The following is a 24,665-nucleotide window of genomic DNA, read 5'->3' on the forward strand; positions in this document are numbered from 1 at the left end:
AATATGCGTGACGGGTGGCTGTTTTTCTTCAGTTTCGAGATGCAAAATAAACAACGCTATCTACTTTCCTACATAGATGCTCTCCTCATTTGATATATGCATAAGTGATACACAGTAAAAGCACTGCAGTGAGCTCTGTTGTGCAGTTACTATGCGTAATGTCCTTTTGTATGAGAAAGCTCACACCAGTTTATTATCTCTTTGGAGAGATATTTCCGATTTCATCGACGTGTTTTTTCAAACACACACGATTCGCTGCTCTCTTTAAGCAAGTGCATCGTTTTGCTCACCAGTGTATGAGTATACTCTCCCAGCTGGTCTCGAGGTACGATGCTGGCCTAACAAGCCAGTCGTCGTAGGTTCGAGTCTCGGCTCGGGAGAGACTGTTAGTGTCAGTAGGATCGTAGTGCTAGCCCCGCAATTGTCCTGTACACCTAACAGTTGGCTGCGAAGTCTGTGTATAATAAACAGAAGGTCGAGATTCGATACGGAATGTAGCACCAAGGCTTTGCTTTGCTTTTGTATGAGTATTCTCCTGCACGCTGAGGGATATTTTCCTACACGCTAGTGATTTTTTGAGGAGAAACGATAAGCCTGCAGGCTGCGAAAATTAAAAATAAATTCTAAGAAGAAAGCGAAAGTTTTACCCACTATCCGTAATGTTTTGTTGCTCAACCTAACCCCATGAAGGCCTTCACGTACCCGTACCCCAGGTTGAGAACCACTGGTCTAGTAAATAAATTTGAATCCATCCGGGCCAATGTCTCCGTATTTCGGTAGTAAATTTTAATAATCTTGACTCGTTATTGAATCGTCTATCTTTCTATTATGAAATGGCAAACCTTACTGAAGAGAAAAGTTAAGAGAGCGGGAAAAATATGGTGTCGTTTGCTGTCTCTATCGGTCTACTTTTGTAGCGCTCTTATTGAAAAACCCTATAATACTGTGCTGTTTCGATTTTATCACGGTCAAAAAACAGCTTCCCGTGAATCCCTTGAAACTGTGGACTAGGTGATATGTGATATTCAACAAAATTTAACAAAAAGACTATCAGTATTTTTTGATAGACTTCAATGCTATTCAACAAAAAATACTAGCCTCCATCATTTCCACGAATCCGCAGCCTCGCTAGATTCACCGGAAAGTGGTTTTTTGAGCGTGATAAAACCGAAAGGGCACTGTATGATTTTAGTATTTATCAAATGCTTTCGTATTAGAGATAGGGTAATCATTTTAATGTCAAATTTCATCAAACTTTGAAGGTAAATGTTTCTACCTCTAGATGTAGCCGAGTAGTCGAAAGTTTTTCTTAGAAAATGTTGAGATGAATATAGGAGCGATCATCCTATATAGAATTACAATTTGAAAAATTTGCAAGCAGGAAGATTCTATAAATTATCCAGAAGTTGAAACTATCTATTTTCTCTATTATTCGCAGGGAGAACCGAAGACCTTCATGAACTCATATGAAATAAAGAATGAGAGTCAGTGTAAGCTATTTTTAGCGCAGAATAATATTCTGGAATGGAATTCTACAAGTCTAGGTTTTGCAAATCACTTCTCAATAAATGATACTACACAAGATTTAGCGTTATTGGAAATTTAAGTAGTCCTTTTTTTTCCTGTTGGGTACATTTTCCACTGCGACCAGTTATTTGATTTATTGTGGCGGGCCCCGTTTGATGTAAGCCTCATCAGAGTGTCCTACCACTACATATTTGATTGAGTGGTTTCCACTTGCTGATTATAGGCATCGTCCCAATAAGGTATTATTGAACGAATAAAGTTCACTGCCTTATTTGGAGAAGTCATCCAAACATCTAATGGTTGTAATATGTTTTTATCAAAAAATTGCTTCCTCTTTTGTAAGAGTGCTTCGCAGTCACATAGTAAATGTTCCGAGGTTTCTCTATCTTGGTTACAGGGGCGACAGGCATCATCTTGCAACTTACCTATCTGCTTTAAGTAATATTTGCTTGAGCAGTGACCCGTCACAAGGCCACTGAAGGTACAAAGATCTTTTTTGGAGATATTAAGTAGTTTTTGAGTTACTGTTTCGTTGGGTGATATAAATCTCTTCGATTGTCGAGCTGTTTCATTGTTTTTCCAGATGTTATCTATTGTTGATTTTTCCCACTTTTTGAGTTCGATTTTGAGGGCACATTCTGAAATCCCACAAAATGGTTCTGATCCTATGAATGGTTGCGTTGATCCATTTCTCGCCAACAGATCAGCTCTTTCATTCCCTTCAATACCACAATGTCCAGGTACCCACAATAGGTTCACTTTACTCTTTCTAGCTGCCTGTTGTAGTAATTGAATACAATTCCAAACCAATTTTGAAGTACAGGAAGCGGATTTCAGTGCTTTTAGAGCAGCTTGACTATCCGAAAATATACATATATTTGCATGTCTATAGTTGCGTCGTAAACACACTATAGCGCATTCAATTATTGCTTGTATTTCTGCTTGAAAAACAGTTGGATATTCACCCATCGGTATAGATATGTTGACTCCGGGACCTGTTACCCCAGCCCCAACTCTATTGTTCAGCCTGGAACCATCCGTGTAGAAAACTATTGAGCCTGGTTGAATACTGGGCCCTCCTGATTCCTATTCAGTACGACTTGGCTCAGTCACTTGGAATAGTCGTTCAAAGTTATACTGCCTATCCATCCAGTCTTCCTTAGTTAACAGCGCATTGATCTTGAAGTTTTTAAGAATACTAAGGTGTCCGCTAAGGTCTCCTTCAAAGAACTTTTCTGTCCTTTGTAGCCTTAGTGCGTTTTCCTCAACTTCCAATTGTACAAATAAATGCAATGGAAGTATACTTAACATAGCATCTAATGCTTTCGAAGGCGTATTTCGAGTTGCTCCCGTGATGGAAATCGTAGCAAGTGTTTGCAACTTTTCCAACTTTTTCTGAGCATATTTAACATTTGTCTTAGGCCACCATACTAGGGAGACATATGTTATTCTGGGTCTGACGATAGCCGTATAGATCCAGTGAATCATTTTCGGCTTTAATCCCCATTTATTACCAAAAGTTTTTTTACTAATCCATAAGGCACTTGTAGCCTTACTCATTACTTTGTCTATGTGTAAGTTCAAATTTAATTTGCTATCTAGGGTTACTCCTAAGTACTTGACCTCTAGAGAAAGTTCTAATCTCGTTCCATTGAGATACAAATCAGGGATTTTAAGTTTTGTCCTGCGTGTGAATGGAATAATATTAGTTTTTTTCGGATTTATATTTATTTTCACACCACATTGTGGTCAGATTAAGAGCATGTTGGAGTCTATCTCTGATTACGTGCTCATATTTTCCACGAACTTCAACTACTATATCGTCCACAAAACCAATTACTTCAAAACCTTGTGATTCTAGTTGCGCCAACAGCTCATCAACTACTAATGACCACAATAGGGGTGAGAGAACCCCTCCCTGTGGGCATCCCTTTGCAGCCTCTACTGTGACTGTTGAGCTTCCATGATTGCAAGTTATTTCTCTTTTTTGTAACATTTCAAATATCCAATCGACGGTTGTTATGTCGAAGTTAGTCCTTGCTTACAGCTACTCTTTTTTTGTTGTTTATTTATTTTGCTGTCAGGCGTCCATCGTAGTTTCCCTTGGAAAACAAGGTGTCTAGTACTTCATTTCTGCAACGGAATATCGGCAAAATTTACTATTTCAGACTTACAACGTGTGTTGCACAATAAGAAGTATCGTTTATGATAGCAGGGAAAATTCCTAAAAAACTTTGCTCTCTCGTATTCTCTGTCTTCAATATTGTCCCGCACTCATATCCCTAATACAATGCATAATAATTAAGGTTGCTCTCTCTGAACCTGCGCCTTTCCTCAATATTTTCAAAATTTCTTTTTTTTTTCATCAGCTCCCCCCAGAAGGAAATCCTGGCTATGCCATTGCTAAGACAAATACATGTGTCAAATTTCATTTGACACATGTATTTGTCTTTTGTTATTTGTTATTTGAAGTTGAACTATCGTTCTTGAGGTAACTAATAAAAAAACCAACCGGTAATTTGATTAATGAATACGGTTTGCTTCTCGTGATGCAAAGGACTGCCGTTATTGTGGGTTTATGGTTTGAGGATTGCGTATTCAATAAACAATCATTTGAGGAAAGCCGGTATTTTGTTGTGACTGTGCACAGTTTCCGGTAGTAATTTGTACACATTTGAAATGTTTCATGTCTTCTGTCTGGTCTGTGCCACTTGCATACTAATCACTACAATAAAGCCGACCCTAACAGAGCTCTAAATAGTTTTGTGCATTATGCACATACAGTTATTTAACCTCTAAACTGCATATTGCAAAACGCAGCGAGAATAGTTTTCATATTATTGCCTCAATTAACGCTAATTAATTGCTGATTAAATTAGTAATACAAATCTGTCTACCAGTAGTTGACCGATGCCATCAACCCACACAAGGCTAAACGCTGTAGGTACAATCAACGTATCAACAACATCCTGCAGGCAGAAGAGAGAGTGCTTAGGATGAGCATCAGTTTCGTCGTGGCTCATTTGGACTGAACGGTTATAAAGTTTTATTATTCGATTTACCGCCCGCCGACAGTCTTTCGGCTTTGGCAGAAGGGTCTGCAAGTCATTGGCCGCATTGTACCGCTACTGCGATACGGTTCTTCAAACGCAAGCAAAATTAACTTCCACTTTGCTCAGGCAAATTATGAACCTACATTTCGGTGAAGATCTAAAAATAGGAAGTTGTTTGGTGCTTCCGAAAAATTCAACTCTACTCAACTAGCGCGCAAAGGCAAGACCGTTGAGCCGGATAGTACCAGAGAATCGATTCAGATTCAAAGTGTTTTCTAAACAATGCAATCTAAACAAAATCGGAATTTCCAGCTGCAAACATATGCTGTTGACGATTATAAATATTCTGTCATATTTACTGTTTACAATCATCAGCGTGGGTGCTGGTAAGTGCACTCTGATTTACGAAGTTTGGATTATTTTTTTCTCTCCTTAATTATAGCTTAATACGATTCTCTTTGGGTAGTGGGAGTGTGTAGCCGGTAAAATAGCAAACAATTGGTTAACGGTTTCGATCTGAGAACATTGCCAGCTAATTTGTGCCGTATGTCTTTAATTAGAAAATATCTGTAGGGCTTGTGAAAATATAATATGGTGCTGTCAATGTTTGTACACACCAATTAACCGACATGGCTCTTCGAAGCGAACAAAGCACAGGCACTTGATATTATGTAAACAAATGTTCCGCTCGTATCTGACGTATTGTTTTCATTGAAAAGAAATGTATTCTCCCAAACATGTATCCACATTGATTACACGTTTTCAAGCGTAGTTTTCCTTTGAAATCGATCTGTTTATTTATGTTCCCGGCATGCATGCTCTTTTGTGAAGCGACTTTTCCCCACCTTGGCTCGAGTAGAAAAAGAAACATTAACAGGATTTTCTTCTGGCCTGGCGATTATGTTGAACTGTAGTTTGTGGTCGGGTTGTATGAAATTCAAAAAACCTAATTCTGTTAAACATCATCACCATTCGTGTTGGTCGCAATGGAGACGTTTCGAACAAAGCGATGTCGAAAAGAGGTATGCAACCATTTGGCCAAAGCATAATAGCATGGCAGCGTTGGATTCCGGGAATGATGTTTGAGTAAACTTTATTGCCTCTACATACATCGCTACTGCTTGCGATCTCATAGTGATCTTTCTATGATAGATATTCTGCTTGGTTTTTTCCTCGCGTTCCATGATCGTGCGGGACGCATGCATACATCGCCTAGATATATGGCATCTTGTTTGGTCGTAAATTTCCGCCTCAAAAGGTTTTCCGGAGAGCTGTAGAGCATGAGGGTGTGGGTTCTACCGCGGGAATTGTTTTGAAATTGGTGGTGGAAAATGTTAAGAATCCATTAGGTTGAGAATGTTAATTTAAACAATGCATGTCATTGGAAACTCCGTTTGGTGAAGACATGAAACAACGGCGAGTAAAAATGAGAATTAATGTTTAATTTGTAAATCTGCTCTGTTTAATTCTTGGCTTGTTCGAAAAGAATTGCATAAACTGCCATGTTTGTAAACTGTTGTCTGTCGAAAGGTTATTTTAAATTTTACAAGAGAATTTTATGAAGAAAAAAGTTTACCTTGTTTAGTGAAGCATTGATACAAACGGTATGCCGCCACTAGAAAGATATAAAAAAGTTCAAAATTATGACTTTGGATTTTGATTTGCATTTGAATCAAGTAAAAATAAATTTTCAAGACTTTTGATTGCCATAATATTGGATAGTTTATCTTGTGTTAGTGAGCAGTGCGAACCTATGTAAACTCGAGCCAATTTTATAATTTATAAGCGAATGTGTAAAAATGACATCTCTCTGCTCTCTCAAAGAAAACTTTTAATGACATGAATTTTAGTGACCCTTTTAAGTGCCAATTTTGTATTCAGTTCAAAATTTTTGCTGGAAAATATGATTTTATCTTACGCTAAATAACATTTCTTGGACATTTTATTCTTGGACACTCAACACAATATCGTATGTCTGGACAGTTTTCTCGATCTTCGAAAATTTTTACCATCTCTATCGACAATTCCATCACCGTCAGTACTTTTCACTAACCGGTAGTAAACCATCTCAACAATGCTCTAATAGATATATCTCCGCTGGTTTGATTGCGGGCGTACGAAATTTACGACCGCACTCTCGGCTCTTTCTCTAACTGGTGCTGGTGATGGAAAACCCTTTTTTTGGAAGCTGTTCCCGTACCCAGCCTCATTCCCGGCGGAGGAGGCGTGAAATTTGATTCGGAAAATCGTAATTCATTACAAAATTGCCTTTCCTGCTCATCGTCGCCGCTCCCCGGGATACCGTCAGCAGAGGTCAGAGAGCATGAGAATTTTCTCGCCTAAGTGCGGAAGTGTGTTCGAAGAGCCATGCTGGAATCTTTTGCCGGCGGTCACATATGCGGACTCTTTTCCGGAAACTCACGCCGGATGAAAAATGGTGCTAACAGATTTTCATTGAAATGTGGCACGCTTCGACAATAATAATAAAATTAATTATCACTTTCTTTCTTTTACTATGCGCTGTATTCCGGTATGGAAAGCCACAAGAACATTAAAGCGATTTATGCCGACTTATTAGAACCAAACCGTACAGTTTAACCGATATGTTACCTAATTGATTGGTAACTACCGAATGTGTTTAGTAGAGTGAGGAAAGTAAAGCGGTACTCACGTCTGAAGCCAGGTGTTTCCGGACTTCTTTCCGGGCTGCATATTCGATCCCGGTCGCCTTCTTCACTGGTTTGTCCCTCCATGGATTCATCTTTCGCTGGAGGGGATAGCGACGTACAGGCGGGACTCGACGAATCTGATGTCCGGAAGGACTCGGAACCGCTGCTCCCACCGAATAGAAGTCCCTTTGAAAAGATATTCTAACATCATTTATCGCAAACTGACCGTGGAGTGTGTGGGGTCATCTATATTTCTTACTTGGTCGATTCCGAAACCCAAACACTTGGGAGGCGTGAAGGCAGACGGGAGTGGCAGGTTCGAGGGGAACGGTTTCACGAAGGCTCCTCCACCGCTGAATGGACTAGTACCGCTGGCCGTAGATACGGCCGGGTTCAGCGGGTGGAGGAAGTGTGGCTGGAAGCCGTGCAGCAGGTGAGCTCCGTAACCGCTCATCAGAGAGAGGTGATGCAGGTCTTTGGCGTCCGGTAGCTTGAAAGAGGGAGAATTGTAAAACATATTAGATCAAATATATTCAAACGTAAAAAATAATCTTGAAATAAAATGGCAGTCTTTAGAAGTTTTTTTTATCTTTAAGGTTAGGTAACATTTTATGTATGAAAATAAAGATGCATAGAAACAATTTGAAATCAACCTAGTGATTGTGGGGTTTGGGCATAAGCGGGCTATTGTGCGCCATCTTAACAACCTGTACATTGAGCTTTTTTTCATATTATGGCATATGAAGCAGTTTTTATGGTATCTTTGTTGACAACGATTCAATTTTCAAGCAACGGGTCTCAAAGGACTCACAACAGTCTATAGGCTGAAAAAAATGATGAAACTTAATGTTACCAACACTGTATTGCTAAGTCATTAATTTTTGTCGATTTTGTGATTTTTCATGAAAAAATATACAGGATAGAAACGCCAGTTTTTGGCCATAGCACCAGTTTTGGCCATTTTAGAATTAAATCGATAGTTATGCAAAAGTATCTCAAATTACTCCTATGTCGAAGTCTCTCATTGAAACTGCTGATTTTATTCGACTAAATTTTTACAAACTTTAAGCTAATAAATATGATATAATATGATAGTATTTGCAAGCTATTTCTCATAGACCATAACTTTGTTTAGATTTGTCCATTGCTATTACAAATTTTGTTGCTAGCATCAGGCACCATTTACTACTGCACATGGATAAAAATTAGACATTTGGTATGACTTTTCTATGCCATATCAAAATTACCAACAGCTTCCAAAAACGTCCACTGATCCATTCATGGCCACATATCAATGCAATTCCATAATCCTGATTTTGGCCATCTGTAAACAAAACCATGGTAACGTATTTACGTTTATGCAAACCATGAAATGCGCGTAATTTTTCGAGCTGTTACCTACACGATATTACATAAGATATGTGAAATCACCAAGCTAGTTTTAGATAAAAAAGATTGCATTACTATAGCACCGCTATTTGATAAGAATGTTTTCTGTCTTACTCTTTCCTATAAAAACCCGATTTCTATTTATTCAGTTATTTACTAAACTGTAGCTTCAATTGTATTTGCCAAAACTAACGCTTCGGATTCTTAGCCTGGTGACTATAGTAAGTGGTCCTCTTGTAACGAGGTTGATTTTAGGAAATAATACGAAGTTTTTATGTGAAAAAAAGCAAAGAGTAGAGCATTTACGAAAAACTTAAAAAAATAAAAATAATTCGTGTCAGTGTTATTAAACATCCTATTTAATTTAAATGAAGTTCTAACTCGAAGTACTCCGCACTGCTAGCTATGTGTGAATATAATATTTTAGTTTAGTTAGTTCAATAAGGCCTTTTAGTTAGTTCAATAACAAGGATTTTCTGCTGATAAAATATATCTAGATGGTATGATGTGACTTCAATTTCTTCGCGAATTGACCAATATAGGAGCCAAAATAAGAGCCCAAAGAAAATTTTGTGGTTGGAAAATATGTAAGCAAAATAACATAGTTTTATTATTTAAACTCAATGTTAGTGCCGATTTCCCCGTTGAACTGATTCAGTAACATATTTTTCGAAGGAAGAGGAACAATTATCTCACATACATCTCATATTATGGCCAAAACCAGTGCGTTTACCGTAGATTAAACCTACTATTTTAAAAGTGTATTCAAATCTTTATGAATCTTTAATTATTTTTGGAAAATTTAGAGCTTAAGCTTGATGACCGCACATTTCGTAGTTGCTCCTACTTGATGGATCTGACCTAGGGAAGCTGCATAAAGAACCACATGAGTCATTCCATACGAAGTGACCACGGAAAAGCACAAACTTGGACACGTCCATCACAGATTTTGTTCAAAGTTGGGAGAATTAATCATCTACTGTCACATTGGAAAAATCCCAAATTTGGTGTCGATTGAAATACCCCCCGCTCTGTGGGACCCCCCTGTTTGTTGCAAAGTCACGCATTTTTGTTCAAAATCGTTTTTTTCTTTTTCTTACAATTCATGGACGTAAGATATCCGAAAAATACTGATAGATGATTTTTAAAGAAAATGAACCAAAGAATTAAAAAAAAAAAATTTAAATTTTGACAGGAAGTGTTGCCAGGAAAATTATTTTTGTATTTGAAAACTAAATTCACACATTTCGGCAAATGCAGCCATTTTTATTTTGAATTTGATAATTTCATCGTGTTCCTTGGAAAATTTCACATAAGAAACAACTATCATCCCGAGGTAATATGAGCCAATCTCGAGATATAACATTTTTACGAGAAAAGTTGTAGACTTTGTAATTAATTTTCTTTACAATTTATAGACGTAAGATACACGAAAAATAGTGATGGGTGAATTTTGAAGAAATTAAACCAAGAAATCCTGAAAGAATATTATCTATAGGCTGAAAAAAATGATGAAACTTAATGTTACCAACACTGTATTGCTAAGTCATTAATTTTTGTCGATTTTGTGATTTTTCATGAAAAAATATACAGGATAAAAACGCCAGTTTTTGGCCATAGCACCAGTTTTGGCCATTTTAGAATTAAATCGATAGTTATGCAAAAGTATCTCAAATTACTCCTATGTCGAAGTCTCTCATTGAAACTGCTGATTTTATTCGACTAAATTTTTACAAACTTTAAGCTAATAAATATGATATAATATGATAGTATTTGCAAGCTATTTCTCATAGACCATAACTTTGTTTAGATTTGTCCATTGCTATTACAAATTTTGTTGCTAGCATCAGGCACCATTTACTACTGCACATGGATAAAAATTAGACATTTGGTATGACTTTTCTCTGCCATATCAAAATTACCAACAGCTTCCAAAAACGTCCACTGATCCATTCATGGCCACATATCAATGCAATTCCATAATCCTGATTTTGGCCATCTGTAAACAAAACCATGGTAACGTATTTACGTTTATGCAAACCATGAAATGCGCGTAATTTTTCGAGCTGTTACCTACACGATATTACATAAGATATGTGAAATCACCAAACTAGTTTTAGATAAAAAAGATTGCATTACTATAGCACCGCTATTTGATAAGAATGTTTTCTGTCTTACTCTTTCCTATAAAAACCCGATTTCTATTTATTCAGTTATTTACTAAACTGTAGCTTCAATTGTATTTGCCAAAACTAACGCTTCGGATTCTTAGCCTGGTGACTATAGTAAGTGGTCCTCTTGTAACGAGGTTGATGTTAGGAAATAATACGAAGTTTTTATGTGAAAAAAAGCAAAGAGTAGAGCATTTACGAAAAACTTAAAAAAATAAAAATAATTCGTGTCAGTGTTATTAAACATCCTATTTAATTTAAATGAAGTTCTAACTCGAAGTACTCCGCACTGCTAGCTATGTGTGAATATAATATTTTAGTTTAGTTAGTTCAATAAGGCCTTTTAGTTAGTTCAATAACAAGGATTTTCTGCTGATAAAATATATCTAGATGGTATGATGTGACTTCAATTTCTTCGCGAATTGACCAATATAGGAGCCAAAATAAGAGCCCAAAGAAAATTTTGTGGTTGGAAAATATGTAAGCAAAATAACATAGTTTTATTATTTAAACTCAATGTTAGTGCCGATTTCCCCGTTGAACTGATTCAGTAACATATTTTTCGAAGGAAGAGGAACAATTATCTCACATACATCTCATATTATGGCCAAAACCAGTGCGTTTACCGTAGATTAAACCTACTATTTTAAAAGTGTATTCAAATCTTTATGAATCTTTAATTATTTTTGGAAAATTTAGAGCTTAAGCTTGATGACCGCACATTTCGTAGTTGCTCCTACTTGATGGATCTGACCTAGGGAAGCTGCATAAAGAACCACATGAGTCATTCCATACGAAGTGACCACGGAAAAGCACAAACTTGGACACGTCCATCACAGATTTTGTTCAAAGTTGGGAGAATTAATCATCTACTGTCACATTGGAAAAATCCCAAATTTGGTGTCGATTGAAATACCCCCCGCTCTGTGGGACCCCCCTGTTTGTTGCAAAGTCACGCATTTTTGTTCAAAATCGTTTTTTTCTTTTTCTTACAATTCATGGACGTAAGATGTCCGAAAAATACTGATAGATGATTTTTAAAGAAAATGAACCAAAGAATTCAAAAAAAAAAAAATTTAAATTTTGACAGGAAGTGTTGCCAGGAAAATTATTTTTGTATTTGAAAACTAAATTCACACATTTCGGCAAATGCAGCCATTTTTATTTTGAATTTGATAATTTCATCGTGTTCCTTGGAAAATTTCACATAAGAAACAACTATCATCCCGAGGTAATATGAGCCAATCTCGAGATATAACATTTTTACGAGAAAAGTTGTAGACTTTGTAATTAATTTTCTTTACAATTTATAGACGTAAGATACACGAAAAATAGTGATGGGTGAATTTTGAAGAAATTAAACCAAGAAATCCTGAAAGAATATTATTTTTGACCGGAAGTGTTGCAAGATAGATTATTTTTGTATTTTAAAACTAAATTAGCATTTTACGGCAAATGCAGCTAATTTTATTTCGAATTTGATAGTTTCATCGTATTTCTCGGAAAATTTTACGTAAGAAACACTTATCACCTCGTGGTAATATGAGCCAATCTCGAGATATAGCATTTTTACGAAAATAGTTTTAAATTTCGTAATACATTTTTCGTAAAAATGTTATATCTCGAGATTGGCTCATATTACCTCGGGTTGATAAGTGTTTCTTACGTAAAATTTTCCGGGAAATACGATGAAACTATCAAATTTAAAATAAAATTAGCTGCATTTGCCGAGAAATGCAAATTTAGTTTTAAAATATAAAAATAATCTATCTGGCAACACTTCCGGTCAAAAACAATATTTTTTCTGGATTCCTTGGTTTATTTTCTTCAATACTCACCTATCACTATTTTTCGGGTATTTTACGTATATAAATTATAAAATAAAATAGTTACGAAATTTACAACTATTTTCATAAAAATGTTATATCTCGAGATTGGCTCTTATTACCTCGGGATGATAGTTGTTTCTTACGTAAAATTTTCCAAGGAATACGATGAAATTATCAAATTTAAAATAAAAATGGCTGCATTTGCCGAAAAACGTGAATTTAATTTTCAAATACAAAAATAATTTATCTGGTAACACTTCTGGTCAAAAGTTATATTTTTTTGGATTCCTTGGTTTGTTTTTTTTTCAAAAATCGTCCACCAGTATTTTTTCGACATCTCACGTCTATGAATTGTGAGAAAAAGAAAAAAGAGATTTTTGACAAAAATTGCGTGACTTTGCAATTAATGTGGGGGGTCCTACAGAGCGGCGGGTATTCCAATCGACATCAAAATTGGGATTTTTCCAAAGAGACAGTAGATGAATATTTTCCCCAACTTTGAGCAAAATCTGTGATGGTCGTGGTCAAGTGGCATGTACACTTCGTATGGGATGACCCACATATAGATGGCTGTTTGGAACTAATTTACCACCTTCAATCAAAGTAAGAAGAATTTAGCGTGACCATGCATGCTTAGTTCTTCTCTATAATCATATCTAAAGAGATAACATGTGAATTTTTATAACGAAAATGTTTGTTGATGTCCAAGGAACAGACGAAGAAGTTAACGTTTTAATCCACATAACTACAAAGAAATTAAAAAAAAAGATTAAAGTTTCGGTAAAAGTATAAAAGTATTTCGAATCCCGTAATGTGTCACAATTCACAAAACTACGAAATCATCAGAAGTGTAATTTTTTCTGCTCGACTCGCACCAAATTGAAACATAAATTCTTCTGCAAGGAAATATTTGCAGATGTAGAAGGAACAACGAACATTTTATTGAAAAAAAAAATTTAATTTACAGACGAAGACGAAGTCAAAATTTTGCATGTATGTATAATATATATAAATTTTTAAAGGAGTATTTTAATGTGTTTTTCTTTATGCAGAAAATCATCTTCAAACATACGTAGTTTTTAAAGTAATATCTCAACTTTTAGCAATAAGATACCTATAATTTTTCCTCAAATGTCTTTCCTGAACATTTTAATGAAGAACAATTACATATCATAGCTTTGAATTTCGATTTAGAGGCACATTGAGTTCAAATATTCATGGTTTTGCTCGTTTAACGTAGTGTTGTGAATAACATCTCAATTTTCAGTAATCAAAAATCTGTTATTTTTACTCAAAAGTCTTTCCTGAACATAAACAAACATTTTTAAGGGAAAAAATCATTTAGAAAAAAATTTAGAGACAAATTGAGTACAATAGTAAATAAAGACAAATAGTTTCGTGAATACTATCTCTATTTTCAGTTATCAGATAACTATTTTTTTATCTCGAATGTCATTTCTGAATATCAACGAACATTTTATTGAAAAAAATCACGTGTCATCGCTTTGAATTCTGTTTTGAGACAAATCGAGCCTAAAAAATTATGGTTTTGCATTTTTCATGTGGTTTTGTGGAAAATATTTTGATTTCAAATAATCAGACACCTGTTATTTTTCCCTCAAATATCTTTCCTAAATACAACGAACATTTTATTACAGACTGTTCCGAAAATTATAAATACATCTTCTTTCTTGAATAAAACAAAAAATACAGGATTTTTCGGGTCATTTTATTCTGAAATGTAGATAATAAGTGTTTTTTCCAGTTTCAATTCAAGTTGGGATTATTTTTCGTAGGATACGCGAGTTCTCTAACTTTTCTCTTAACACTACTCATAAGCTTTTGCACAGTGTGTTCTCCGACCATTTTTACCACTTTAAGCCAATCTTTTTTAAATTTTTCAAGATTGTCCGCTGGTCTGACATATTTCCTCAGCTTTGCCTTGGTCAAAGCCCAAAAAGTTTCAATAGGGCGAATTTCAGGGCAGTTTGGAGGATTCATCTCCTTTGGGACACATGTGACATTTTTTGTTTTATACCATCCTAGTGCATTCTTAGAGTAATGGCAGGAAGCAAGATCGGGCCAAAAGATTGGAGGATTGTTATGCTGCTTAACCATGGGTAACAACCTTTTCTGCAAACACTTTTTCACGTAAATTTTACCATTCATTGTGTCATTTGTAATGAATGGACGAGATATTTTCCCACATTCACAAATTGCCTGCCAAACATTACCTTCTAGCCGAATTCTTCGGTGTAAATGGCTTTCACTGCTCCAGGGACATCCTTTCCCTTCGGTGATGTATAAAATTGCGGTCCTGGCAGAGTCTTATAGTCCAGTTTTATGTAGGTTTCGTCATCCATGATAACACACCCCATTTCTTTGGCCAGAAGTTTATCATAAAGCTTCCGAGCTTTCGGTTTCACAGATTCAGCTTGTTTTGGATTTCGTTTTGGCTGCTTCTGCTTCCGACGGGTCTGCAGACCAATTCTTCCCTTGGCACGCATAACGTTACTCGCCGAGGTTCCAAGCTTTCTCGCCACATCTCGTACTGATACTGAAGGATGCCGCTTGTAGTATTTCTCAACCTTTTTGTCCATTGTGGGATCAACAGGCCCGGGTTTTCTACCACGTCTTGGGGAATCAGTAAATGTGCACTCTTTACAATACTTCTGCAATGCAGTTTGAACTGCTCCGACACTTATACCTTCATCTCTGGCTAATTTTCTTATAGGAAGACCACTCACGGTGCCCCATTTGTGCACAATTCGCTTTATTTGCTCGGGAGAAAGGCCACGCATTTTCAAAATTTCGCACTAAATGTTAGAAAAAATGACAGCATCTGTTTCTTTTGGATGTAAACAACAGGACGCAGCCAACTTCTGGTTGAATACTGCACGTTATTTGAAATGACGGTTGATCGTAAGTATATTTATAATTATCGGAGCGGTCTATATAGTAAAAATCACAGATCACTGCTTCGAGTTTTGATTTAGAGGTAAATTCAGCATACAAGTCATGATTTTGCATGTTTCACGTAGTTTTGTGAATAATATCTCGAGTTTTAGTGATCAGATACTAATTATTTTTCCTCAAAAGTCTTTCCTGAACATTAACACTAAAGTGTGAAAAAAGAATCACATGTCATCGCTTTGAATTTTGATTTAGAGGCAAATTTAGCACAGAAAGTCATAGTTTTGCATGTTTTACATAGTTTTGTGAATAATATCTCAAGTTTTAGTAATTAGATACCTATTATTTTTTCTCAAATGTCTTTCCTGAACATCAGTAAACATTTTCGTGTTAAAAAACCTACATGTCACCGCTTATTACTTTTGATTTGGAACGCGTCAAAATGATGATGATTACTGTACACCTCAGAGACTGATGGAATAATATCAATAAGATCAAGCGTTACGGAATTCCATTTTTATATAGTAGTCATTTGTAATGAATGGACGAGATATTTTCCCACATTCACAAATGGCCTGCCAAACCATTACCTTCTAGCCGAATTCTTCGGTGTAAATGGCTTTCACTGGTCCAGGGACATCCTTTTCCTTCGGTGATGTATAAAATTGCGGTCCTGGCAGAGTCTTATAGTCCAGTTTTATGTAGGTTTCGTCATCCATGATAACACACCCCATTTTTTTGGTCAGAAGTTTATCATAAAGCTTCCGAGCTCTCGGTTTCACAGATTCAGCTTGTTTTGGATTTCGTTTTGGCTGCTTCTGCTTCCGACGGGTCTGCAGACCAATTCTTCCCTTGGCACGCATAACGTTACTCGCCGAGGTTCCAAGCTTTCTCGCCACATCTCGTACTGATACTGAAGGATGCCGCTTGTAGTATTTCTCAACCTTTTTGTCCATTGTGGGATCAACAGGCCCGGGTTTTCTACCACGTCTTGGGGAATCAGTAAATGTGCACTCTTTACAATACTTCCGCAATGCAGTTTGAACTGCTCCGACACTTATACCTTCATCTCTGGCTAATTTTCTTATAGAAAGACCACTCACGGTGCCCCATTTGTGCACAATTCGCTTTATTTGCTCGGGACAAAGGCCACGCATTTTCAAAATTTCGCACTAAATGTTAGAAAAAATGACAGCATCTGTTTCTTTTGGATGTAAACAACAGGACGCAGCCAACGTTTGGTTGAATACTGCACGTTATTTGAAATGACGGTTGATCGTAAGTGTATTTATAATTATCGGAGCGGTCTATATAGTAAAAATCACAGATCACTGCTTCGAGTTTTGATTTAGAGGTAAATTCAGCATACAAGTCATGATTTTGCATGTTTCACGTAGTTTTGTGAATAATATCTCGAGTTTTAGTGATCAGATACTAATTATTTTTCCTCAAAAGTCTTTCCTGAACATTAACACTAAAGTGTGAAAAAAGAATCACATGTCATCGCTTTGAATTTTGATTTAGAGGCAAATTTAGCACAGAAAGTCATAGTTTTGCATGTTTTACATAGTTTTGTGAATAATATCTCAAGTTTTAGTAATTAGATACCTATTATTTTTTCTCAAATGTCTTTCCAGAACATCAGTAAACATTTTCGTGTTAAAAAACCTACATGTCACCGCTTATTACTTTTGATTTGGAACGCGTCAAAATGATGATGATTACTGTACACCTCAGAGACTGATGGAATAATATCAATAAGATCAAGCGTTACGGAATTCCATTTTTATATAGTAGATACAATGTGTAACAATTGTTTGATATAATGATTAACATTGTTGCTTCACGCGTATAACTAAACTATCTATGTATACATTCACCCCTAACCTCAAAACATAAAATAGTAAAATTGCTATACAAATAATCTAAAAATTCAAGTAATAAAATACAATTTAAACTAAAAAGTCGGTAAATCACAACAGCCTCAGATCTTATTAGCTCTCAAAATTCATACCTATAATATAATCAATTATCGACCTGCAACGTCCTTTCCTACTAAAATTTCCCCTGCTAAAATCTCATGTAACATTTATGAGAGCACGTAGAGTTCCCTGCGGCTCTCTTAAGTAAATGTTGGACTAACATTCCTTTCCCGTTCCCCAACAGTTGCAAGGGCGGGGGCCAGGGCGGTAACTGTTCTCTGGAGACATCTGATCTTTGTTTAGTAACATTTAATTAGATCCCAAATTTCATGTTGCTGCTCAGGAACGAAAGTAATTTGTCCTCGTAAACAGAGTATTGTTGCTAGTACCAACCACGAAGTTGTGCAACTGTTTATACTATGCTATGATATGCTATGATTAAAATTGTTGCTTCACTGCTTAATGGTGAAAATAGGTGAAAAGTTCCAAGGTCGAGCTTTTCCATATGCTTTCCTCGCTATTGCCTTGCCCATGGACGGAATAAATTTCATTCCCAACATATTTTGACTCAGCAAAGTGTTTTGTTTAGTTTCTCATTCTCGAGTCTGCGTCGCTCCGCCCACATTGCCAAAATCTACGCTCAACTCGATACAAAAACTGCGTGTAGAAAATTCAACTTCATTCTCGTTCTTAACACGTTAGCAAGTGAAGTCCTTATAACTGTTGGAGGTACACGGTGTATAACAGGTGTAGTGAAATATGTCAAACAAGAGCTATGATCAATATATACATTTGTCCTACATCACCATTTCATACAACCCCTAGGGCTGTATACCTTGTAGTATTCTGGATAGGGCAGCCAAGTGTCATATTTGCTACAGTTTACTTGTACCATAATTTTATGAAAAATGAATCGTTAAAAGCGTAATTCATTGATTTTGGAGCAAGAATTACGTATTATTCGAACAGTTTATAAAGAAGGTCTATTCAAAACTCAAATTGCCAACAGTTTTGTGTTTATAGAACATTGGTTTGAAAATAATTAAATCTATGAGTTCCACAGTTTCACATAAACAAGCATTAGTCTTTCTTAACTATGCTAGAACAGGTGGAATAAGTTATGTTTTTGCCATATTGAATAACAGAAATTTAGTAGGGAGTAACATTGTTGTACCACAGAATACAACAAAAAGGACAAATTCGACAATAGAGTTTTTATGAAATTACAATTTCAATGAAGCACGTTTGGTGAAGAACCAGTGTTAACATAAAACTGGCAATCAAACCATCAATCATGCTGCACTAAAATTAAAAACTGAAGCAGATAGAGTGTTGGTGTCAAAGAACGAATTGTTAAGCTATTAAAAACGTTTTATTGGAGCTGAAAATATAATACTCTACGTTTTTTGTGAGAAAACATCAAAATAGGATTGAAACAGTACTACTTTTGAATATTTGGACATGTTACAAATAAATCTGGTAGAAAATTTTATCAGCTTTCGAATGAAACACCTGAACTGCACTAAGTGATACCTATACACTTAAAGTTAGAGCAACTTTATGGATTCAAGAAACTTGAAAGTTGAATAACACCGAGTAGATTAACGTTAGAGCATATACGTAGAAGAGTTTTTAACATCAAATGTGCCCTTCCATCAGCCTCTGAAATACTTCCAACAAGGAACCAATCACCCTGAAAAAATTTGATGAAAGGCAAAAGTGTATGATATGCAAATCGACAGAAGTAAGCGAAAAGTTAAAAATTGGACATAAATGATGACTTTCACATATGATAAGAAGTATGTGGATCGTTTTAATATACACATATATTATTTATACTATTTAGAACGAAAAGAAAATGGATGAAAAGAGATTAACATGATTTGGAAACATTGGAACAATATTAACACAAGTGGATTAAATTTGTAATCGGAGTGTAAGGAAAATCAAAGAGCACATTGAGAGTATACAAGCCAAGTGCATCAAATATACGAGATGTTTATATCCTCTCATTAACAGGAATTCTAAACTTTGTTTAAAGAACAAACTTTTGATTTACAAACAAATTTTTAGACCAGCAATGCTTTATGCTGTACCGATCTGGTCAAGTTGCTGTTCAACAAGGAAGAAAACGCTCCAAAGGATTCAGAATAAAATTCTGAAAATGATTTTGAAGCGTCCTCCTTGGTTTGGTACACTCGAATTACATAGACTTACTGGTGTTGAACCATTAGAAGCTATGTTAAATAAAATTATTAACAATTTTCGACAAAAATCGTTGCAATCCTCAATTGCTACGATAAGCTCTCTTTATAGCCAATAAGTTAGCAATTAAGTTAGTTGTAAGTTTACTTCCCCTTTTCTGACAAGTAGGTTTAAATCCCTACGAATGATAAGTCCTAATTGCGAAAGCAAACAAATCCTAACAATTAAAATTACAAATTTCTAACAGTGTTGAGAAGTCACCATTTGTGATTGGACACACATACTCATTATTTACTAATATTTATCATAAATACTTGAGCTACTACCAAATCCCCCCCATTAAAAAAAAAAAAAAGAGTGTAAGGAAAAATACAGGCTATTTTAAATGAACAATATTGTAACTTGTCTTTAAACATAAGTTTAATCATATGAGTAACATAAACCAAACTGTTGAAAATATAAAAGATACAAAAAATGGAGACGGTTTAAAGATAAACAAAACACATATACATCTAAACAAAGAAAAGGTAAATGACAATTGCGGACGAAACATTATTAGAAAGTTCGAAACAATGATGCAATTGAAATAACACGAGAATAGTTATTATTATTTGAACAAATATAAAAACATCAATACACATCAATGAAATTATTGTAAAATTGCACTGTAAAAAGCTCAAAAAAGATGCCCTAGAAGGATAATAGCTAATAGTAAATTTTGGTGCCTTTTACTTGCCACAAAAGGCTGCATAGTAATTGCTCGCCGGGTTTGTCGGTTCTACGTATGCTTACGGGAAAACTCATTTAAGTCCCTGGAAAACTTTTCTTCGCTAGGGGGACCAAAATTCCAGGAATGGTTAAAAAGCTATAATTTTTTATTTTTCCCAGTTTGAGCTCTAGGGCAAAACCTGTGTTTACCAGTGTAATCGATGAATAAAATGTCAGGAATTTTAAGAGACTGATAAATCAGGATTGTAAACTAATCTTCATATTGGTGTTTCATTATCCTTTGACTCCTTCAGTTTCGGTCCTTGAAAAAGGCCGTCAACACGGTTGAAACGTTCGTTAAGCAATTTGACTAGATTGTCGTGTATCAAAAAAAAGACTGTAAAAGCCAAAGTATGGTAAAACTTCATAACACTTATCAGTCGGTAATACAACAATTTCTGTTTTCGTTGTTTGTGGTAAGGAGAAATTTCGGTATGCAAGCTGGTGGGTTTCAGCATTTTATGATTCAGCCGCCCGCTCCGGGTTAGACGCTGTTGTATGCCGCCCCTAACATAAAGACAGCCGCGTACGACCCCCCTTCCCTGTCAGTATACGACCAAAGTTTTCACCGGACGTTGGCTATCCGATCTCCGCTAAGGTTACTCGTATCCCGGTCGGCACATCGTGGAGGTTGGGATAGGAGTTGCTGGACAGATGAGAATGACCACATTAGGGTCTCAAGTTACACGTGTCCAACCATTTGCCAACCAACCAATATAACAATACCAATCTATATAATTTTCCATACCACATGAGCAGAATCGCGCCAAATGACCTATGGTCGAATATTGACCATTTTTGATTTGAATGAAACTTTGCACACGTATTTGGCTTAGCAAACTGAACATTTTTCACAGATGGAGAGATTTTTTACACCCATGAGTTATATTCTAAAAAAGGCGTATGCCTTTTGACATAGGTTTTATTCGAAGCATTGTAGACCAGAAACCGTTGGTTGTATAGAAAAACTGTCTGAGAATGACGTATAGGGAATTAAAATTTTTTTTTATAAAAATTCTAATTCAAACATTTTTCAAAATACTTGTATTCTGATAATTTTAAAAGATGCCGAGAGTCATTTTGAATCATAAAACTCTTGGTAGTTAACATTCTAAAGACATCGGTTTTCGAGTTATTTTGAATTTAGGCTCGAAAATTTTTTAATATTTAGGAAAATAAACTTTTTCTTAATTTGTCCGTGGTTCTCCAGCAAAAACCATACGTTCATTGGAATGCTTGATCACGCAAAAAAACAAAATCACGTGAAATGGCTAGGGAGAAAATTATTACGGACAAATTGGTTGTTGATTTCTTTTATTTCAATAAATAACTCACGATAAATGATTAAAAATAATATATATTGTACTAAACGTAAATAAGAAAAAAAAAACATTATGGGAGGAAAATTGTTTTTTTGTAATAACTGATTTATTTGACAGCATTAGAGGCCTGTGGTTTAGAAGCTACGTGAATCGACAATGGGTTGAAAGCATATTTTTCACAACACGGTTCTTCAATCAATTGTTAGCGGATAACCTGCTTTCTACTTTCTGCCCATATTTGGTTATATCCTACTCCAGTGCATCGTGCTGAATATGTATGAGCTTCAAACGAATAATGCTTCCGAATGATTTGCCAAAAATTCTTAGTGTTCCTGGATATGAACCGGAATATTCACTACTGAAGTGATTTATAAGTTATAACTAATGAAAACTTCAGCACTTGTAATAATGTCATATGATTGAAGTCTCTTAACACTTTTCCATCTAACATGAACTAAAACAAATCTGAACAACAAAAATCAAAAACACAGTGTTTATATACGCACTATCACATCTACTTTTGCTGAAATCTGTGTCATTGAGTCTTAATAACCTTTCCTAATATAACGAATACAAGCACCATGAATTAGCACCATGTTATGAATGGTTTGTTTGCGAAGAATATTCAAATCTATGCAAAACGTGTTTCTCCATACTTCGTTCTCTTCATTTTTATCTAATCGTTCTGCTTGCTATTATCGTTATAGAGAATATTCAATGAGATTCAGACCAAATTTTTTTACGAATGCTTACGACAGTGATTCAATATGAAAACAAAAACTTACATAGCTTAAAAATATTTAAAACCAGTTGAAAAACCTCTTGACAAGATTGTACAAGTTGAAGCCTGGAAAGCAGTAAATGATGATGTAGTTTTGAATCAATTTTCTTTTTTTCCTGAGAAAGAAAATCTTACTAAGAACTCGTGCAAAATCTTGCGATGCAAAGAAGGGGCAAAATTTCCGAAAAAAACTACGAGTATTTTGTGGAAAATCTCTGAGGTATATCAAGACCAAGATATATGGAGCGTAAAAGTGGCATTTGACAAGAAAAAAACTACGAAAAAGGTCGTCCAAAAATGTATATTCCGAAAACTTCAAATAAAAAATAACCTTTTATTCAAGTGAATGGTTTTCGGTGATTCAGTAGGCATTTGTTAAGAAAACGTTGTAGTTTCGGTGGAAACCAATTGTAATTAAGCTTGAGAATCTCACATAAAATGCTTGAAAAAAAAACAAACAAAAATGGATAAACGTGAGAAGCAAACTTCTGTTACATTCAGTTGCAGCAGCTAGTGTAAAGCTGAAAATAGTAATGCATAGATCGCCGTAACTGAAGGCGTTTAAAAAAAATCCAACAATGATTGTGTATTGAGCGATTAAGGATGTGGGCTTAATTGTCGTTTCCGTATTCCCATTTGTGTTTCAATGGAATAGAACGTAGAAATAGCCTTGAATTAAATTATTAAATGAATGAATGAATTAAATTAATCCTAAGCTTTTAAACGAACACAAAAATATACGAACGCAACTAAATTCTTTTTAAATGGCATGGATGTAGTAGCATAGTTGTCACAGTCATTTACTGATCGAAAATATACGCACTAGGTCTTACGGAACAAAGAAAATTTAATTAGTTATCTATACTATCTATAACTTGTTTTAATATTGGTGTTCGCCCATGGTAATTCTTCGGTGTAAATCGCTTTTTGATCTATGATGCAATGGGCAGTAGTGTTAATCTCACACATACGTTACAATGAGTCACATCCATAATGTTGACAGTCTCTATCATTTTTATGAACTGCACAATTCTTTAATTGAGAATGATTTGGAAGTAGAAAAAACACATACTTGTCCTTGAAAAGGCCGCTGTATTCGCAAAGCATCACTTAATCCATTAGCGGCCTGGGAGAACACCACTAGGGCAGGCGAAGACATGTGGGACGTTCCATAGCTGGGATTATCCATTGCACGGGCACACGGGTGGAGCCTCAAAAGCTACGAACAATAACAACAAACGATGCTCGGGCACCGATCAACATGAATCACTACCTAAAACTGTACTGCGCGATTGTTACAGATAAATGGTGCTTTTTTAATTATCGTTACACTGCAAGATTTACACTGAACTGAAACTTGTAATAATTGACTTATTATTGTAATACTAGTAAGCTCGATTGGTTTAGCAACACGATCACTTAGTCAAAAATCACTCTCACTTTATGCACTGGTCTCGTACTGCCCACATGGACATGGTCGATAACACTAGCTCGCGTGTGTACTGGAACTAAATCTAACGCTAGTCGCTACATGGTAGTTCGGTGGACCCTTTCCAACGGTAGTCATTTGAAATGTTCACTAAAACGAGAGTTTCACTAGACTCACTCACACCCCAAAAAAACCTTTCTACCGGGTGTGTCACTGCAGTGGAGGGAGGAGCGGTGTTGAGGTCACTCGTGCTAAACAAAAAAAAAAACAGTACGAACCGTTTTCGTTGTCGTGTCGTCACAATTAACTAACTCGCGAAGGCAACCGCAGCGGCGGCGACGGTAAAAACGACAATAACGTCCTTCCGCAACTGACACCTGAGATGTACTGAGGCTGTAACGCAGATGCAGGCTATCAATCGTCAGAAGGTGCTGCTATCAAGTACGCCTGAGCACACGTTTGTGCGAGTGAGAGGCATAGAGTAATGGCAAATAAGGGCTGGGTCTGGCTGGTGCCGACGGACAACGAGAACGAGTTGATCCAAACCAGTTCCGCGGAGTTCATATTCGAACTACCGAGACTCTCTCCACGCTGTATCGTTTGACAGTTGCTGAGCTGCACGCTGGTTGGTGACTTGTCGGAGAGAACCCACTGCGTTTCATTTACGTTTACGCTCTCCTTCTCTCT

At 35.9% G+C, this 24,665-nt stretch overlaps 1 protein-coding gene across 6 annotated transcripts in view; it reads right to left on the bottom strand.

Moving 5' to 3' along the window:
* LOC129724693 (protein Teyrha-meyrha) overlaps window positions 1-24,415 on the bottom strand; it is a 58,031-nt gene extending 33,616 nt beyond the window's left edge. The window contains exons 1-4 of one of the 6 annotated variants that reach the window (XR_008727941.1): window positions 23,622-24,412; window positions 7,509-7,739; window positions 7,252-7,450; window positions 6,157-6,195 (exon numbers count right to left, since the gene is read on the bottom strand). Coding sequence is in view for 5 of the 6 variants with exons in the window: in XM_055679805.1 (XP_055535780.1) it covers window positions 6,157-6,195; window positions 7,252-7,450; window positions 7,509-7,739; window positions 23,622-23,738 (586 nt within the window). In the remaining variant the exon portion in view is untranslated. Of the gene's footprint in view, window positions 1-6,156; window positions 6,196-7,251; window positions 7,451-7,508; window positions 7,740-23,621 lie in introns of all 6 variants that reach the window. The other 5 variants (XM_055679805.1, XM_055679806.1, XM_055679804.1 and 2 more) reach the window with 5 other exon arrangements.
* Window positions 24,416-24,665: the final 250 nt, after the last annotated feature.

The sequence above is a fragment of the Wyeomyia smithii genome, chromosome 2 (assembly GCF_029784165.1).
Source record: "Wyeomyia smithii strain HCP4-BCI-WySm-NY-G18 chromosome 2, ASM2978416v1, whole genome shotgun sequence".
Classification (NCBI taxonomy): domain Eukaryota; kingdom Metazoa; phylum Arthropoda; class Insecta; order Diptera; family Culicidae; genus Wyeomyia; species Wyeomyia smithii.